Source organism: Trichophyton benhamiae, assembly GCF_000151125.1.
Source record: "Trichophyton benhamiae CBS 112371 chromosome Unknown contig01293.0, whole genome shotgun sequence".
Classification (NCBI taxonomy): Eukaryota; Fungi; Ascomycota; class Eurotiomycetes; order Onygenales; family Arthrodermataceae; genus Trichophyton; species Trichophyton benhamiae.
This window is the reverse complement of record NW_003315113.1, coordinates 714,356-733,410: the sequence shown is the minus strand read 5'-3', so window position 1 is coordinate 733,410 and position 19,055 is coordinate 714,356. Positions and strand designations below refer to the sequence as shown.

Here is a 19,055-nt window from a genome sequence, read left to right as displayed (position 1 = left end):
ATTTCAACTCGCACAACTTCTCTTCCTCCCTCTCTTCTTCTTCTTCTTCTTCTCACACTCACTCGCACTCTCACTCCCGCAAGAAACATCTTCTTGATCAGAATTTGATCAGAGATAGCAGCTTCACGCACTCAAGAAGCGTCTTAAAAAAGCCCCTCCCTCTTTCGCTTGTACACTACCTTGTCACACCCACCTTCGTACACACAGAAATACACAACATCCAAAATGGCTCCCGCAGTTGGTATGTACCTGACCCGAACCCTTCGAAAGAGGCCGGAGACAGCGTATCAAGCTTTCCGGCAGCTTCAAAAAAAGACCAGTGATAGCTAACATCTTTTCCCAGGTATCGATTTGGGTACCACGTACTCCTGCGTGGGTATCTTCCGTGATGACCGCATTGAAATCATCGCCAACGACCAGGGAAACCGCACCACCCCATCCTTCGTTGCCTTCACAGACACCGAGCGTCTCATTGGAGATGCCGCAAAGAACCAGGTCGCCATGAACCCTGTCAACACCGTCTTCGATGCCAAGCGTCTCATTGGACGCAAGTTCAACGACGCCGAGGTCCAGGCCGACATGAAGCACTTCCCCTTCAAGGTTGTCGAGAAGGGCGGCAAGCCCATCGTCCAGGTCGAGTTCAAGGGCGAGGAGAAGCAATTCACCCCTGAGGAAATCTCCTCCATGGTCCTCACCAAGATGCGTGAGACCGCCGAGGCTTACCTTGGTGGCACCGTCAACAACGCTGTCATCACTGTCCCTGCCTACTTCAACGACTCCCAGCGTCAGGCTACCAAGGACGCCGGTCTCATTGCCGGTCTCAACGTCCTCCGTATCATCAACGAGCCCACCGCTGCTGCCATTGCCTACGGTCTCGACAAGAAGACCGAGGGTGAGCGCAACGTTCTCATCTTCGATCTCGGTGGTGGTACCTTCGATGTCTCCCTCCTGACCATCGAAGAGGGTATCTTTGAAGTCAAGTCCACTGCCGGTGACACTCACTTGGGTGGTGAGGACTTTGACAACCGTCTCGTCAACCACTTCGTCAACGAATTCAAGCGCAAGAACAAGAAGGTATGAACATATTCAATCCCCGTCTCTCCCCTTTCCTCCAATTGAAATATAATAAAGGTACTAACCTTTTTTTTTGACAGGATCTCTCCACCAATGCTCGTGCTCTCCGCCGTCTCCGCACCGCCTGCGAGCGTGCTAAGCGTACTCTCTCGTCTGCTGCTCAGACCTCCATTGAGATTGACTCTCTCTATGAGGGTGTTGACTTCTACACCTCCATCACCCGTGCCCGTTTCGAGGAGCTCTGCCAGGACCTCTTCCGCTCCACCATGGAGCCTGTCGAGCGTGTCCTCCGTGACGCCAAGATCGACAAGTCCTCCGTCCACGAGATTGTCCTCGTCGGTGGTTCTACCCGTATCCCCAAGATCCAGAAGATGGTCTCCGACTTCTTCAACGGCAAGGAGCCCAACAAGTCCATCAACCCCGATGAGGCCGTTGCCTACGGTGCTGCCGTCCAGGCCGCCATTCTCTCCGGTGATACCTCCTCCAAGTCCACCAACGAGATCCTCCTGCTCGATGTCGCTCCCCTCTCTCTCGGTATCGAGACTGCTGGCGGTGTCATGACTCCTCTCATCAAGCGCAACACCACCATTCCTACCAAGAAGTCTGAGACTTTCTCCACCTTCTCTGACAACCAGCCTGGTGTCTTGATCCAGGTCTTCGAGGGTGAGCGTGCCCGCACCAAGGACAACAACTTGCTCGGCAAGTTCGAGCTCACTGGTATCCCACCTGCCCCCCGTGGTGTTCCTCAGATCGAGGTCACCTTCGATGTCGATGCCAACGGTATCATGAACGTCTCTGCTCTCGAGAAGGGCACTGGAAAGACCAACAAGATTGTCATCACCAACGACAAGGGTCGTCTGTCTAAGGAGGAGATCGAGCGTATGCTTGCTGAGGCTGAGAAGTACAAGGCCGAAGACGAGGCTGAGACTGCCCGTATCGGTGCTAAGAACGGTCTCGAGTCCTATGCCTACTCCCTCAAGAACACTTTGAGCGACTCCAAGGTCGACGAGAAGCTCGACGCTGCCGACAAGGAGAAACTCAAGTCCGAGATCGACAAGGTCGTTGCTTGGCTCGATGACAACCAGACCGCCACCAAGGAGGAATATGAGTCCCAGCAGAAGGAGCTTGAAGGGTATGTTTATCCATTCTCACAACACCTTCCTATCCTTTGAAAAGAAACATCACGCTAACTTCTTATCTACAGTGTTGCCAACCCCATCATGATGAAGTTCTACGGCGCTGGCGGTGAGGGTGGTGCCCCAGGTGGCTTCCCAGGCGCTGGTGCTGGCGGCCCTGGCGGTTTCCCCGGTGCCGGTGGTGCCGGTGGCGCTGCTGCCCACGACGACGGCCCAACCGTCGAGGAAGTCGACTAAATGTCTCGCTCACACCAGCGAAAAGAGACACCCTTCTTCCCACCTTAACGAAAAAAATACCAATAATTCCTGCCAAAAACAAAACATACATCATCATACCAAGGGGCGCCGGGTTCATCAATCATGTCATGTCTTTTCCTTTTCTAATGAGTGCATACCATGTGTCTTTCTAATGTTCCTTTTTTCCTATGTCCTTTGATGACCATTTCCTTTTCTTTCCACCTTCGAACGAACTGAGGAAAAAAAACATACACAGGATAGGGCGGAGGGTCGGTTACTCAAATCATTCCTTTCGAAGCAGATCCCTATTTTCCTTTTCTAAAACAAAATACAAAGGCTTTTTTTTTCTCTTCATTACTTCGATCATAGATGCGGTCTTCGGTGGAAAACTAATAGTTCCCTAGGTAGTAATGGATAACATGTTCATATTTCATCTCTTTTCTTTTCTCATTTGTGTGTTTGTAGATATGTAGAGATCCTTGGCTTGGCATTGATTTACGTTGAACAGCTCTCCAACATCAATATCCAGAATCTACAGTTATATACAAAGTGATACCCTCGACTGGCAGAGCAATTCGATATATTCGTTATTCTCGTCACTTATAACATAAATCATCTATCTACTGTGGTCCCATTTATATGGATGACATCCTACGACGGACACCCCAGTGTAGTATCCAGTAGCTTGGTCAACTTGATCCGCTCAATGAATCGTACAGCTGAAGACACAGCACACTGATGATTTTCCTCTCTCACAAGTTATGAGCACGCATGGCCAGCCACATCCTCGTCATACACGAGATCTTCAACTTCAATGTCTCCTGTGTCAAAGGTGCCGTTCTGGATATGTGGCGGCCTGCCGTGAGATACCGACGTCCATCTGTCAATATAGTACGTTGCCCACCATAATTTCCTACGAAGCTTCTTTTCCCACACCGGTATATCCCAGGCTGTGTCATTGTGGTGTAGGCCGAGTGCATGGGCACACGAAACTGCCTGCGCTGAAAGGGCGAGAACCTTGGATCCCTGCGCGGTTGCGTGTTCGGGGGGTTGAAGCTGGTACAGAAGCAGAAGACAGGCCTGAAGCGTTGATAGCTGCGGGGATTCTAGCTCTAGCTCCTTTTGCAGGCTGACATGGACGTGTTCGAAAAGCATCTCCCGGAAAACTAGTGAGGTGCTATCCACCGGTAACCAATAGGCCGCAAGAGCATATACTGCGCCTCGGAGGGTGAGAGAGATGCTATATTTATCCTGTGCGTATTCGCGCAGAAACTGGCCTTTGGAGAGTACGGGAAATGCAGGATGGACATTCGCGAAGTATAGCCGTACCAGGCTATCAGCTTGACTGCTTACAATGTCTTCCACGTCATTCTCGTGTGAAGTCGTGGGTTTCCCTCTATCTACCCCACAGAACCAGGCCCTGGCTAGGGAGAAGTTGTCAGGAGGTAGATTTTGTGTTGGATCCGCAGGTTCGACGTGGTTGAAGTTGATGTCCATATGATGGGCTGGATGATCAACGGCACCAGAGCGAAATGATGAGAGAGCGCCTATATCCTGCTGTTCCCCTGGGACGTCCATAAAATGTGCTGCGTGGCCAGCGATGTGGTTGAAGCTGTCTGCGGCCGGCGATATGGGATGTGAAGGTGGCGTTGGATTGGCGAAGTACGAGTATTCGGGGAGGTGGTGGTAGACCTGTCCTGAGACGGGGATGGCTGATGGATGATTGGGACTTGCTAAGGTGGCCGGATATCCAGGAATTGATGTTGGTGTTGTGTATTGCTCATGATCTGATACACTCAGCATCGATATTGGGCTCAGAGCTCCTACCCCTGCCATGCTCAGATGGTCCGGTGGTGATTGATAGACCGGGGCTTCGCTATGCTGCATTGGACCGCTTGAACTGGTTGCCATATTGACAGGAGGAGAGGTGCTAAGCTCGGCATCTTTCTCTTGACTCTTAGCTGGTGACCGACGGCGTGGTTTTGGAGTCGATATAAAAGAGCAGGTCACACATTTGCTTTCACAGAAACGGCCTATCCAAGTCAGTCAGCAAGGACAACCACTGAAGGAAAGGAGATGATTTAACTCGGTATACGAACATGGCGGTTTGGTTACAATGACACACGCAGTCTTCCTCTGTCGGCACGCATCGCACGGTCTATCTTTGCGGCTCTTTAGTTCTCTTGCTCCTCCAAAGCGAGTTTCTATCTGGAAACTCTTTCGCTGCTTTGGTTGTTTCTTTTGAGCTATGTCTGCCATGGTCATCAACTGAACTGTAGAGGGAAGGCTCCGCAGTATCACTCTCCAGATACTGTCAACACAGATATGATTGATATGGTATCAACAAAGAATGGATAGAGAAAAGGTACGGCGGCCAACACCCCGACTGTGGATATATCTTTTTTTTAACTGCTTGAAAATCAGGGACACCCGGGGGTCAGGCTCTATACATATTGCCTTACAGCCACCGAAGCCGAGCGAGAGACCGAGCACAACGGGGTCCCTAATGCAAGGCATCATGAGTCGGTCCAAAAGAAAGGCCTGGACGCTCGCTCTCTTCCCCCCCCTTCGTCCAAGGCCTCCCCACACGCTAGGCTCGATCATTCCCGGTGAGACGGTGGAGCACAACTTTGATAGATCGAGGACAACTGGAGGCCGTATAGGGTATCTACAGCCCCTCCCCATCTCCGACCTCCGGGCACTAGCAAGGAGTATACGAAGAGAAAAGCAATGGGAACGATCTTCGCAGAACAGGTTCTTCTTGTTTCCTCGAGTACGAAGCCTATGCGACACCAGACTGGTCTGCATAGCGACGGTTCCGAAACACCTGCGTCTGGGGGCAAACTGTCAAAAAGCCCTTCCTTCCTCCTTGCTGTGGTTAAAATTTTGATTTAAGGCTCGAGAAGTCAACGCTCGAGCAAGAGTTCCACCCTGGCGCTTCGCCATTCTAAATACGGAAACTCGAATGACGGTATTCCACCAATCCGCACTGCGTTATGCCGGGCCCGGCGACTGGAGAAAGGAAGAACCACGGTCAAGCTTTTGCCGAAACGGGTTTGATTGATGTCAATCGACTCTGTCGTTAACGGTTCGGAGATGCTGCGGCTAGGGAATGTAAGCTGTTGTTTGCTTCATCGCAACAGCTGGCTAACTAGTAACTAGTTAGTAACTAACTAGCTAGCTAGCTAGTGAGTTAACCAGTTGATCATTGCGATCGATGTCATTCTCAGTACCCAGGGCTGAGGGTTGACGAGTAGCTGTGACAAGCATGAGGATGACCAAGGACAACTCTGTGATAGATCGATGATATCAGCTGAAATTCTCCCCGCATCAGTAGACATAATTATTTCCCTACCGGTTATTGCTTGGACGTTATAGCCACTACAGTAACTAGTCATATGCCACTACGGAGTACATACGTCTACCTGCTAACCATGAGCCAGATTCCAGTCATCGACTTTGCACCGTTCCGTGATGGAAGCCCAGAAGATGCAGAGGCGACAGGGAAGAAGATCTTCGAGGCCTTTCGAGATGTTGGATTCGTCTACTTGAAGAACCACGGCGTCCCTCAGGAGGTTGTTGATGAGGCGTTTTCCTGGGTATGGACATGGCTAGCTGAAAATATCAATCTGCTGACGCTTAAGATATAGAGCAAAAAACTGTTCGACCTTCCACTGTCTGAGAAGGAAAAGGCGCCTCACCCGCCAGAGGGATGGTGGCATCGAGGCTACTCCGGCATAGGCCGCGAGAAGGTGACCCAGATGGTGTTTGACAGCGACACCCTCGGCGAGCTCCGCAAGATCCCCGACGTCAAGGAGTCCTTCGAGATGGGACGAGAGGATGACGAGACCACCCCCAACATCTGGCTGCCAGAGTCGACCATCCCTGGGTTCCGTGCGTTCTTCAACAACTTCTTCGAGATCAACCATGATGTTGGGCAGGAAATATTGCGCGCAGTGGCGATAGGGATGGGGCTTGACAGGGACTTTTTCGAGTCGTACCATACGATGAAAGACAACCAGACCAGACTGCTTCACTACCCTCCCGTGGAAGAGGAGATGCTTCGTCAGGGCGAAAAAGAGCGTGTAGCTGCTCACACTGACTTTGCTACGATGACTCTACTTTTCCAGGACGACGTTGGCGGGCTGGAAGTCGAAGATATCCACCAAACGGGGGTGTTCAATCCTGTTCCATACATCCCTGGCACTATGGTGGTGAACATTGCAGATTTCCTTATGAGATGGAGTAACGATACGCTTCGGTCGACGATGCATCGGGTCAGGGCTCCGCCAGTGGTGAACGTGGATGAGAACGGGCGGGAGAAGGATGGAGACTCGGGTGGTCGACGAATGAGCCGGGCCAGGTACTCGATTCCCTACTTCATTGTCGCAGACAAGAACAAGGTGATTGACTGCCTGCCTGGCTGCTATGGTCCGGACAAACCCAAGAAGTATGAGCCGATTGCTTCAGGGGATTATATCGCCATGAGACTGAATGCCATCTCCTAGATAGTGTCCATCCATAACTACATAGCTGCTTCCCAGTTTTGCACTGTTTAAAGAATGATAATGACCAAGTTATTTGTTACTATTGCATGAGACCCAGCATGCCATCAGCTAAAAATCACCCTCTAACTAACTACCCCAATATCATCATCGCCTTCGAGCCTCATCCCGCCAGCATGGTAACTTTGCTCCGGCATGGGTCGTGCCGAAGAGGCAAAAGGACGACTGCTGCGGCTTCATCGCCACTAACTATCCCCTTAATACAAAGCCAGGACTGTCTCGCTTGCCGATTAACTATGGGGCTCTAGCTAGTTAAGAGTTTCCTTGTTGAAAGAAAGAGGTCATCCTGGCTACACTATTATCATGGTCAAACAAAGCCCACCGTCGAGTTAAATATAGCAGACTGGACACTCAGGAGTTACTCCGATGTGGACTTCGTCTTTTGCTTCCCCCCTAGTAGTTAGCTAACGAGCTAGTTAGTTAGTGAGCTACTTCGTTAGCCAGTTTCCCAGGACATGGATGTTTCGATCTTCCTTGTCTTTGGCTCTCACGATCGTTTAATTAACTTAGTTACCCTGAAGATAACGTGGCTCGCCCTGGATATAACGGCTCCCCAGCCGAGATCGACCAGTTCAGTAGTTATCTAACTAAATATTAACACTTACTCGCTACATGTAGGTCTAAGAACGATAATTCAGAGGACAAGCTGTAAAGGCGCATGATGGTTGCACCAAGTATGTTGCCCATGGAGATAATTGATCCATGCAGATCACCACCGCCATGAGCTGTACGGTGAAATGGCTTGATCACTACTCTGGCACTTCCCACATCCCCCGGCTGAAATACCCCAGATTCCTTTAATTATATCAATCTCCACAATAGCTCCGCTTCAACGGGTCTACGGCTTCATTTCTTTGTAAACCACCGTTTGTTAACTATACAGCCGTGGAAGCCGGCAAGATGGTCGACTGGGCCAGTTTTAAGCAGAAGTTGGCGGTGTAAGTGGCTTTTGACAATGCAACCTCTAACTACCTGTGTAGTGTAGTTGACGATTTGCCTGCTAATGAATCTGAGCTGAAAGGCCGATAGACAAAGACCCGCTATACGAAAACACGGTGTGGTGCAATAGAGACCTTATACCAATCCCTCCGGACAGGCGAACTTGGGGAATTTGGGGTTATACTGGTATGCCATTGTTTTATGATGCCGACAAAGTGGACGGGATGGACTTATGGGTTGGATAGGTTACTGGATGGTATCCGGTTCATGCATATCAGCATGGACTATAGGAAGCACTCTTTTGGCATTCGGGCTAAGTCCCCAACAGGCAATTGGATGCGTGGTACGTGTATCTCCCTACCGGTTTGATTTCTATCGAAATCAGTGCTCGGGGGCTGATATAGTGTGATAACACAGGCTGTGGGTGGAGTATTCACTGGTCTACTTGCTGTTGCATGCGGTTGGATGGGTGAGCGACACCATATCGGCTTTCCGGTTGCTTCAAGGTTCTCGTGGGGAATGAGAGGATCATACTGTAGGTTTAATACGATACCTACCTGTGAGTATGCATTTCGGACTCATCGATGGCAATAGTTCCTGTTGTTCTTCGATGCTTTCTTGGTTGCCTCTGGTTTGGAATGCAGTCATACTGGTAAGTTATACTTCAAAAGTATTAGGCAAACCCCCCAAGACTAATATTGATAATACAGGGGAGGTCAAGCAACCAGAGTTCTCGTAGGAGCAGTTATCCCCAGTTTTGCGCATATGAAGAATTTATTCTCAGAAAGCTCACACCTGCTCACCAATGACTTTATTGGTATGGTCTTGTGGTATCTTATATTCCTGCCTTTACTGCTTATCCCCCCTGAAAGACTCCAAATCCCGTTTGGTATTTCGTTCGTACTATTCAGTTCAACATGTATCGGGATTTTGGTTTGGTATGTGTTGGTTGATTTTGTTCTTTTCCAAGCCTGTCCCGTTGCTAACATATTACAGGGCAGTGAGAAATGCTGGAGGTCCTGGATCAATGTTTCATCAGCCAGCAACAACAGACTCTGTAGGATGGGGTGTCATGTTTGGGATAACTGCGATCCTTGGTGCATGGGGTGCTAGTACCCTAAGCCAATCCGACTGGACCCGTTATGCGAATCGGCCACTGGCACCAACGTTATCTCAGCTTATAGCTGCGCCCATAACAATCACAATTACAGCTATGATTGGGATAATCGTAACCAGTGCCGTGAATGACATTCTCGGAGAGATCATCTGGAGCCCCATCCAACTTCTTGCTGCTATACAGGAACACTATCGTTCAAGTCCACGTTCCAGAGCTGGCGTATTCTTTGCCTCCATAGGCACTGTCTCGACTCAGCTTGCGGTAGGGTCCAACCTCAATGGCTCCAACAGTTGGGAACTTGCTGACCTGGGTTATAGATATCGCTTGTACTGAACTCTGTCTCAGCAGGAATGGATCTAGCCGGTCTACAACCGAAATATATAAACATTAGAAGAGGAAGTTATATTATGGTCGTTATTGGCCTTGCATCTCAGTGAGTTGTATAGTGATTTGCACGATGCCGACAGAGAGACAAGACAAACTAATCAAAACCAAGGCCATGGCAACTTCTTTCCAGTGCAGATAAATTTCTGTCAGTTTTATCTGGATTTGGAATATTTATGGCTCCTTTAATGTAAGATACGGATCCAGCCTCAGTTGATATCCAAACAGAGAGAGACCTAACGGCCTACCAGTGGTATCATGCTATCAGACTATCTCGTCATCCGGCGCCAGACACTCAAGCTCTGTGACCTGTATAAGGGAGACTCATCATCCATATACTGGTACTGGCACGGGTTCAATTGGCGTGGGGCTGTCGCCTTTACCGCCAGTATATGGTCTCAAATACGTAAGTCGATGCCCCTCTTGAGAGATCTTTGCTTTGTTGGTTACTATGGTATATTAACAGCTTTTTCTTTTTCTTCTTCTTTTTTTTCCAGCTGGACTTGTCGCATCAGTCAATAAAGACAAATCTCCAGCCATGCAAGGCTGGATCAAATTGTTCAATATCACATTCTTTGTTGGTTTGGCTATGGGGTTCACCTGGATGACTGTTCTGTCATACCTCTTCCCACCCCCGGGCCTGGGCGTGGAAGCCCCCTTCGTGGAAGGATGCCACCCAGGCCACAAACCGAAAGCAACCCAGGAAGTTGAAGATGCGTCACGCGAGGACCATGATCCTGTATCCGCACCGGAGCCTTGTTGAGCGTTGCTATCCGACTGTCTTTTATGTATGATTGACAAATAATTTCGTATTCACGGAGTTCACCTCCCTGCAGAATGGTGGATATATATATGTATGAATATGAATGGCGTTGAGCGGCATCAGTCCGTCGCCACCTGTCCTCGCATATCTGACATCATATATGCAGAGAGTCCCCAAGGCGTTCTCCATAACTAGTTAGTTACGGGGTAGCTGCTTTGCTCCCTATATCTTCTTTTGCTACACAATAATAGGGAGGTGTAGGAGCTGAAGGGAGGCCGTGAACTGCTGAATGCACATGCAACCTGCACCACGTGACTCTTTCCTTCCGAAAGGACCCGATCCTCTCTCCAGCCCTCTCCAGTTGCTATTCCCACTTTCAGTCGTTGCTTTTGGGGCTTTTGGGGGAGGGCGCGGGCTGTTCCGGGGCTTCCAATACGACTGGGAAAAAGATGGGCGTTTGTTGTTTTTCTTTTGTGCCGAGGATTCGGCATTATCGAAGGAGATACGAACGTGAAGCCGGCACTCGGTCTGATACGATGCCCAGCTTCAGCCGGGAGGGAGACTTATAACACGCATGTCATATAAACAGCATCGAGCGGCCCGTAGTATCCAATGTACATCTTCTCCAAGAACCAGAATCGGGTTACGTAAAACCCCCGTCCGGCTGGTGTTTTGCTCTGTCGATGCCCCTTTTTCAAAGATTCATGAGCAACTCGAAAGGGCCAAAGGAGTCAAGGCCACCGGCAGAAACGACAACAAAAATAAAGTGCGGCTCTCAGGCTGCCGATGTCGGGCCTTCAAGGAAAATAAGCTGGCCAATTAACATCCCTCCTTTGTGGTTCAGCCAACGCAGAGTAAACATAACTACGGAGTAATGGTGGGGGGCGGGGGGAAGATAAAAGTGGAAGCACATGCTTTTTAACGAGTTAACTACCAGGTTGAGATAACGGACGAACCGTAAGTAAAGCAGGTTCTATCGAGGAGCAGAGAGCGTCTGGGGAGAGCAGCTGCCTCTTCCTCTCCCGCCCGAGACTGGAGACTGCAGGACATGCGCATAACTAGTCATCTTTCTTGTCTCCCTGCTGTCCTTTTGCCTTCTTCTTCTTCTTCTTCTTCTTTGTCTTCGGCTTTTGCATCTCGAGAAAAAAAAAAAAAAAAGCATCAAGTTCCAGCTTGGTCGATGCTTTTTTTAAGGTTAAGTCTGCAGATAAGCGACATTGACCAATGAGAAGGCTCCGATTAGCACCGAGACCCGCTGTTATCGTCCATCGCTCCGTCACTGTTTTTGCTGGGAAAAGGCCTGTGAAGGGTGAAGGGGGACCTCCAGCGCTGGATCGTCAAAGACGCAGGCTGGATGGATGGCCTCGCTGTAGCAGACGTCCCGAGGATGCCACCCTCCCGAGCGGCCGCTGCCTGGCCACGAAGGTGCGTAGATGCCGTAGGGTTTGGTGTGCAGGTCTTCCTCCCCCACGCTCGGTTTGACGCTCGAGGCGAGCTATGGAACCAGCCGGCCCAACCATAGAACAAACGATGGCCAACTTCCGAGGATGCCCTGTGCTGGTGTGCTTGTTATTATTCATTAACTTCTTTCACTCTCATCTTCCCCTCTTTCACTTCACATCCTTCTATCATCACACCATCTTCACGCCCGTCTTCTCTGTCTTCATCTTGCTTCAATCCCCAATTTGATCAAAAACGTCATATCTAGCCACTGTCAGTTCAAATTGTTACTATAACAAGGTCAGGCGTCGCGTTCTCTCTCTGCCGACCACGCAGGCAGGAAGAATGGGCCTCTTGGAGAAAACCAGGGACACAGCAGCGCAAGACAATACTCCCAACGAATACTCTCCATACAGGGCTGACAGCGGCTATGGCTGGGCGGAGGCCCTGCCCAAGAAGCAGGGTCTATATGACCCAGAGCTGGAGAAAGATGCCTGTGGTGTAGGCTTCACTGCGTAAGTGTGCCCGGCCTGGACGCGGAAGAACAATGGCTCACTAACCGTGTTTCCTAGCCACATCAAGGGAAAGGCAAGCCATAAGATAGTCAGTGATGGTATGTTCTGCCTTGTAGTCAATATCACAGGTTCGCTTGGGCTGTAATGCTGACTGCTGACTGAAATCCTCCATAGCACGAGGTTTACTATGCAACATGACCCATCGAGGAGCAGTTGGCTCCGACGCTCGAGACGGCGATGGTGCCGGTGTCATGACGAGTATCCCGCACAAATTCATCACAAAGCACTTTGCCAGGGATATTGATGTTGTTCTACCACCATTGGGACAATATGCTGTGGGAAATCTCTTTTTCAAGCCTGATCCTGTCGCCCTTAGGGACTCACAGTCCACCTTTGAGGATCTCGCTAGAGAATTGAACCTGCGAGTGCTTGGGTGGAGAGAAGTGCCCCACGATTCAACGATTCTAGGGCCAGCTGCCCTGTCCCGTGAGCCATTCATTTATCAGCCTATCGTTGTCCTTCACTCTGCATATGGGGATGGCAATGTTCCTCTTGAAACCCACTCTGAACTCTTTGATGAGAGGCTCTTTGAGAGGCAGCTGTATGTGCTGAGAAAACGGGCAACTCATGTCCTTGGCCTTGCCAACTGGTTTTATCTTTGCTCCCTGAGTAATAAGAATATCGTTTATAAGGGCCAATTGGCTCCAGTTCAAGTTTATGAGTACTATCACGACCTCGTTTCAGTGGACTATGAAGGCCACTTTGCCCTGGTTCACTCTCGTTTCTCAACAAATACTTTCCCCTCGTGGGACCGTGCACAGCCTCTCCGATGGGCAGCCCACAATGGTGAAATAAACACTCTCCGTGGGAATAAAAACTGGATGAGAGCGAGAGAAGGGGTACTCAAATCAGAGATCTTTGGAGAGGAGCTCGACTTGCTCTATCCCATTGTGGAGGAGGGTGGCTCCGACTCCGCGGCTTTTGATAACGTACTAGAGTTGTTGACAATCAACGGCGTCCTGTCTCTTCCTGAAGCAGTCATGCTGATGGTTCCTGAAGCCTGGCAGGATAATCCCTCTATGGACGCGGAGAAGGCCGCCTTTTACGAATGGGCAGCATGCCAGATGGAACCTTGGGATGGCCCAGCTCTCTTCACATTCTCTGACGGTCGATACTGCGGTGCCAATTTGGACCGTAACGGTCTTAGACCGTGCAGATACTATATCACAGATGACGACAGAATAATCTGCGCCTCTGAAGTCGGTGCTCTTGTCATCGATCAGGAGCGTGTCATAGAAAAGGGTCGTCTGCAGCCTGGCAAGATGCTCCTTGTCGATACCGTGGCAGGAAGAATCATCGATGATACAGAGCTAAAGCAAACTGTTGCCAACCGCCAACCCTTCGCCAAATGGGTCGAGTCACAGCTTCTAAGCCTGCCTAAAATTCACCAGAAGTACATAGATGACAAGGTTATCAAAGTCACACCAAAGCTAGATGAGTTAACTGTCCAGCAAGACCCGCGTCTAAAGGCGTTTGGGTATACTTTCGAGCAAGTGAGTTTGCTCTTGGGCCCAATGGCTGCTGATTCCAAGGAAGCTCTTGGTTCGATGGGCAACGATGCTCCTCTTGCCTGCATTGCCCAGCAACCACGGCTCATGTATGAGTACTTCCGTCAACTGTTTGCTCAAGTCACCAATCCGCCTATTGACCCTATCCGTGAGGCCATCGTTATGTCCCTAGAGTGCTACGTCGGCCCTCAGGGAAACCTGCTCGAAATCAACGAAACACAGTGCCATCGTCTTCATCTTCCATCCCCTATCCTCTCTCTCACTGAATTCGATACCATCAAAAATATCACCTTCCTGCACAAAGACTGGCCCGTAAGGATCATTGATATCACCTTTGACAAGTCAAAGGGGGTCCAGGGTTATCTTGATGCCCTCGAGAGCATATGTGAAGCAGCTAGTGCAGGCATCAAGAACGGTGATCGGGTATTAATTCTGTCTGATAGAGCGACCGCTGCTGACCGGGTTCCAGTATCTGCTCTCCTGGCTACCGGTTTAGTCCACCACCACCTTGTTCGCAATAAATGGCGTTCATTAGTGGCCCTCATAGTTGAGACTGGCGAAGCTCGTGAAGTCCATCACATGTGTGTTCTCGTTGGCTATGGTGCGGATGGTGTATGCCCATACCTTGCTATTGAGTGCATGCTCAAGATGAACCGCGAAGGCCTCATCCGGAAGAAACTCACTGATGACCAAATCGTCAATAACTACAAACATTCAGTTGATGGTGGTATTCTGAAGGTCATGAGCAAGATGGGTATCTCCACCTTGCAGAGTTATAAAGGAGCTCAGATTTTCGAAGCCCTTGGTATTGATGACAGCGTCATTGACAGATGCTTCGTCGGAACAGCAAGCAGAATTCGGGGAATGACATTCGAGGCTATCGCTCAGGACGCCTTTGCTTTCCACGAAAAGGGATATCCTTCGCGACAAATCACTGAAATACCCGGTCTTACCGAGTCAGGAGAATACCACTGGCGAGATGGAGGAGAGCCACACATCAACGATCCAGTCAGCATTGCCAACATGCAAGATGCCGTCCGCAATAAGAATGACAAATCTTACGAAGCATATGCTAAGGCAGAATTTGAGCAGATTAAGAACTGCACGCTGCGCGGGATGCTGGAATTTGACTTTGAGCAACGAACTCCCATTCCGGTTGATCAAGTCGAGCCATGGACTGATATCGTCCGCCGTTTTGTTACTGGCGCCATGTCTTATGGCTCAATATCCTTCGAATCCCACTCTACCCTTGCTATTGCTATGAATAGGCTAGGTGGTAAATCCAATACTGGCGAAGGTGGTGAGGATGCTAGTCGCAGCAAAGTCGGAGAAAATGGGGACACAATGAGATCGGCTATCAAACAGATTGCCTCTGGGCGATTTGGAGTCACTTCAAGCTACCTAGCTGATGCAGATGAATTGCAGATCAAGATGGCTCAAGGAGCCAAACCTGGCGAAGGAGGTGAATTGCCTGGCCACAAAGTAACAGGGCCCATTGCGCATACCCGACACTCCACCCCTGGAGTTGGTCTGATATCTCCTCCACCCCATCATGACATATACTCCATTGAGGACCTAAAGCAACTCATATATGATCTCAAGTGCTCCAATCCTCGTGCTCGTGTTTCTGTCAAGCTCGTCTCAGAGGTTGGTGTGGGTATTGTTGCATCTGGTGTTGCAAAGGCCAAGGCGGACCACATCCTCATTGCCGGCCATGATGGAGGTACAGGTGCTTCCCGATGGACTGGTATCAAATATGCCGGTCTACCATGGGAGCTTGGGTTGGCTGAAACTCACCAAACCTTGGTTCTTAACGACTTACGTGGGCGTGTCATAGTCCAGACCGATGGGCAGCTCAGAACTGGCAGAGATATTGCTATTGCATGTTTGCTAGGAGCTGAGGAATGGGGATTCGCAACTGCTCCACTGATTGCAATGGGATGTGTTATGATGAGGAAGTGCCACCTGAACACTTGTCCCGTTGGAATAGCTACCCAAGACCCAGTTCTCCGAGAGAAGTTCCAAGGCACCCCGGAGCATGTCATCAACTTTTTCTATTATGTCGCAAACGAGCTCCGTGCCATCATGGCCAAGCTTGGTTTCCGCAGTGTCAACGAGATGGTCGGAAGAGCTGAACTTCTCAAGATAAGAGATGACCTAGCATCTCCTCGCATGCACAACATTGACCTCTCCCTCATCCTCACCCCTGCACATTCCCTCAGACCTGGAGTTGCCACGTACAATGTGAGGAAGCAGGATCATCGCCTCCACACTCGTCTCGACAATAAACTTATTGCAGAAGGGGAATTGGCCTTAGAAAAGGGACTTCCGTGTAGAGTGGAATGTGACATTGTCAACACTGATCGTGCTATGGGCGCCACGCTCTCATATCAGATCAGTAAACGATACGGTGAGCCTGGGCTGCCGCAGGACACAATCCATGCCAATATCAGAGGGTCCGCCGGACAGTCATTTGGAGCTTACCTTGCCCCAGGTGTTACCCTTGAGCTTGAAGGCGACTCGAATGACTATGTGGGCAAGGGCTTATCTGGAGGTCGCCTAATCATCTATCCTCCGCGCGGTGCTGTTTTCAAAGCAGAGGAAAATATCATCATCGGGAATGTCTGCTTGTACGGTGCCACCAGTGGAAGCTGCTACTTCCGTGGCGTTGCCGCTGAGAGGTTTGCTGTCCGTAACTCTGGTGCCACTGCTGTTGTTGAAGGAGTGGGTGACCATGGTTGCGAATACATGACAGGTGGTCGTGTATTGATCCTTGGATCCACGGGAAGAAATTTTGCTGCTGGTATGTCCGGTGGTATTGCATATGTCCTTGATACAGCTGGGGATTTCGAGCAAAAGGTCAACATGGAGATGGTTGAGCTTTCTGGTGTCGATAATCCGGCTGAAATCGCATTCCTGCGTGGTCTCATTGAAGACCATCATCACTACACTGGGTCTGAAATTGCCGCCAGAATCTTGATCGATTTCAACAAGGCCTTATCGCACATTGTGAAGGTGCTGCCAACTGACTATAAACGAGTGCTTGAGGAGGAAGCGGCTAAAATCGAGGCTGCCAAGAAGCTGGAGACTGCGCATCCAAGTTCTAGTCAAAATGCCGTGGTGAAACCTCACGAGAAGGCAGAACACAAACACCAAGGGGATCATCAAGCTAGTGCCGACGTTCTGGATATTGAAGATAGTATCGGCGATGCTAAAACAGAGAAAAAGCGCACAGCTTTGATCTTAGATAAGACCAAAGGCTTCATGAAGTATGCTCGGCGTCATGAAAAGTACAGAAGCTCGAAAACACGTACTCGAGACTGGCAGGAACTGTCACCCAGACTTACAGAGGATGAGCTGAAATATCAATCCGCTAGATGTATGGACTGTGGCGTTCCATTCTGTCAATCTGACACCGGTTGCCCTATTTCCAATGTCATTCCAAAGTGGAATGAGCTTGTATTCCAGAACCAATGGCAAGATGCACTCAACCGGTTGCTCATGACAAATAATTTCCCCGAATTCACTGGGCGCGTTTGCCCTGCTCCATGTGAAGGCGCTTGTGTCCTTGGAATTGTTGATGATCCAGTTGGTATCAAATCAATCGAATGTGCAATTATTGACCGAGGTTTTGAGATGGGCTGGATGGTTCCAAAACAACCTCCAACCCGTACAGGAAAATCTGTTGCAATTATCGGCTCAGGCCCAGCTGGCTTGGCTGCGGCTGATCAACTCAATCGTGCCGGACACAGTGTGACCGTATACGAGCGAGCAGACCGCATTGGCGGTTTACTGATGTATGGCATTCCAAACATGAAGCTGGACAAGAAGGTTGTGCAAAGACGCGTTGATTTCATGGCTGCAGAAGGTATCAAGTTCGTTACTGGCACGGTCGTTGGTCCAGACCAGGAGGTATCTCTCCAGTCTCTACAGAAGTCAAACAACGCGGTAGTCATAGCTACCGGTGCTACCGTCGCGCGAGATCTAAAGATCCCAAACCGTGATCTCGCGGGAATTCATTTTGCCATGGAGTTCCTGCACCGTAACACCAAATCCCTTCTTGACTCAGAACTAAATGATGGTGAGTACATCTCAGCAAAAGGCAAAGATGTTATTGTCATTGGTGGTGGTGATACTGGCAACGATTGTATCGGAACATCCGTCCGACATGGAGCAAAATCTGTCACAAACTTCGAGCTCCTTCCTCAGCCTCCTCAGGACCGTGCTCGCGATAACCCATGGCCACAGTGGCCCCGAATCTACCGTATAGATTATGGTCACAGCGAAGTCAAGACTCACATGGGCAAAGACCCGCGAGAATTCTGTGTCATGTCGAAGGAGTTCGTTGGAGATGAAAACGGTCATGTCAAGGGTATCAACATTGTCCGAGTTGAGTGGACGAAGAGCCCTTCAGGTGGCTGGGATATGAAGACTGTCGAGGGCAGTGAGCAATTCTTCCCGGCTGACCTTGTCCTCCTTTCAATGGGTTTCCTGGGCCCTGAAGATCGACTCCTGGGCGACGAGGTCGAGAGAGATGCACGAAAGAATATCAAGACTCCCGCTGGCCACTACTCAACTAACATCCCCGGCGTATTTGCTGCTGGTGACTGTAGGCGTGGACAGTCGCTAATTGTCTGGTATGTAAACCATATTCGAGGCTAACATCTAACCTGCACTAACACGTTTGTCCACTCCAGGGGAATCAATGAAGGTCGACAGGCGGCTCGAGAGATCGACTCATATCTTATGGGAAGTACATCCCATCTTCCAGCCGCTGGCGGAATTGTTCGCCGTCCAGCAATTGAGGCTGTCCCCAAGGAGATCCGAATAGCCGCTGCATAAACCGCAAGCCCGCAAGCCTCTGAATAGCAGTCCTCGCGTATTTGGTAGCCATTTGTCTTTCTTTTGCGATTATTAGTTATTTCGTCAACTTTTCTGGAGGAAACCGAGTTTGTCAGCACGAGGAAAATTGCATCGGAAATGTCGACAACGCCTGATCCATATGTATTTTATTCATTCTCCTAGTTTCAGGTTGCATTCAGCATTTGTTCTTCTAATATGTGTATGATCATTGTGTTATTCATTCTCTAGTGAGAAAACTTTTCATTGAAGAAGAATTTTCCGAACATAGTTAAACTAGTTAGCCCGTCCCACCTTGCTTCTTCCCAATGATATATCTCTCAGCTCACGAAGGCAACATGACAAGAATCAATGACTTCAATTCCATTAATCAAAAGGCCATCCAGCCAGTCTCATGCCTATATGCACCCAAAACTTGTCCTAAAATCCTTTTAGTCCATAACGCCACGGAGCAGAG

The 19,055-nt window shown here is 49.7% G+C and overlaps 4 protein-coding genes across 4 annotated transcripts, besides 1 other annotated feature; 3 read left to right on the top strand and 1 right to left on the bottom strand.

The window, feature by feature from the left end:
• Positions 1-225: 225 nt before the first annotated feature.
• Positions 226-2,447, top strand: ARB_04219 (uncharacterized protein; the record flags this gene model as incomplete). Its single annotated transcript, XM_003017293.1, has 4 exons — positions 226-241; positions 344-1,074; positions 1,155-2,206; positions 2,279-2,447. 4 exons carry the CDS (start codon positions 226-228, stop codon positions 2,445-2,447), a joined length of 1,968 nt encoding a protein of 655 aa, XP_003017339.1.
• Positions 2,448-3,206: 759 nt separating this feature from the next.
• Positions 3,207-4,706, bottom strand: ARB_04218 (uncharacterized protein; the record flags this gene model as incomplete). The annotated part of the gene is made up of 2 exons (XM_003017292.1): positions 3,207-4,480; positions 4,547-4,706. The coding sequence occupies 2 exons, from the start codon at positions 4,704-4,706 to the stop codon at positions 3,207-3,209; spliced, it is 1,434 nt and encodes a 477-aa protein (XP_003017338.1).
• A 1,175-nt stretch (positions 4,707-5,881) lies between these two features.
• Positions 5,882-6,955, top strand: ARB_04217 (oxidoreductase, 2OG-Fe(II) oxygenase family; the record flags this gene model as incomplete). Its single annotated transcript, XM_003017291.1, has 2 exons — positions 5,882-6,046; positions 6,098-6,955. The coding sequence occupies 2 exons, from the start codon at positions 5,882-5,884 to the stop codon at positions 6,953-6,955; spliced, it is 1,023 nt and encodes a 340-aa protein (XP_003017337.1).
• Positions 6,956-11,273: 4,318 nt separating this feature from the next.
• Positions 11,274-11,351: a sequence feature (Short protein (ARB_04216, EFE36691.1) was converted to a misc_feature.).
• Positions 11,352-12,000: 649 nt separating this feature from the next.
• On the top strand, positions 12,001-18,580 carry ARB_04215 (uncharacterized protein; the record flags this gene model as incomplete). The annotated part of the gene is made up of 4 exons (XM_003017289.1): positions 12,001-12,170; positions 12,228-12,268; positions 12,345-18,375; positions 18,436-18,580. 4 exons carry the CDS (start codon positions 12,001-12,003, stop codon positions 18,578-18,580), a joined length of 6,387 nt encoding a protein of 2,128 aa, XP_003017335.1.
• Between the last annotated feature and the right edge of the window lie 475 nt (positions 18,581-19,055).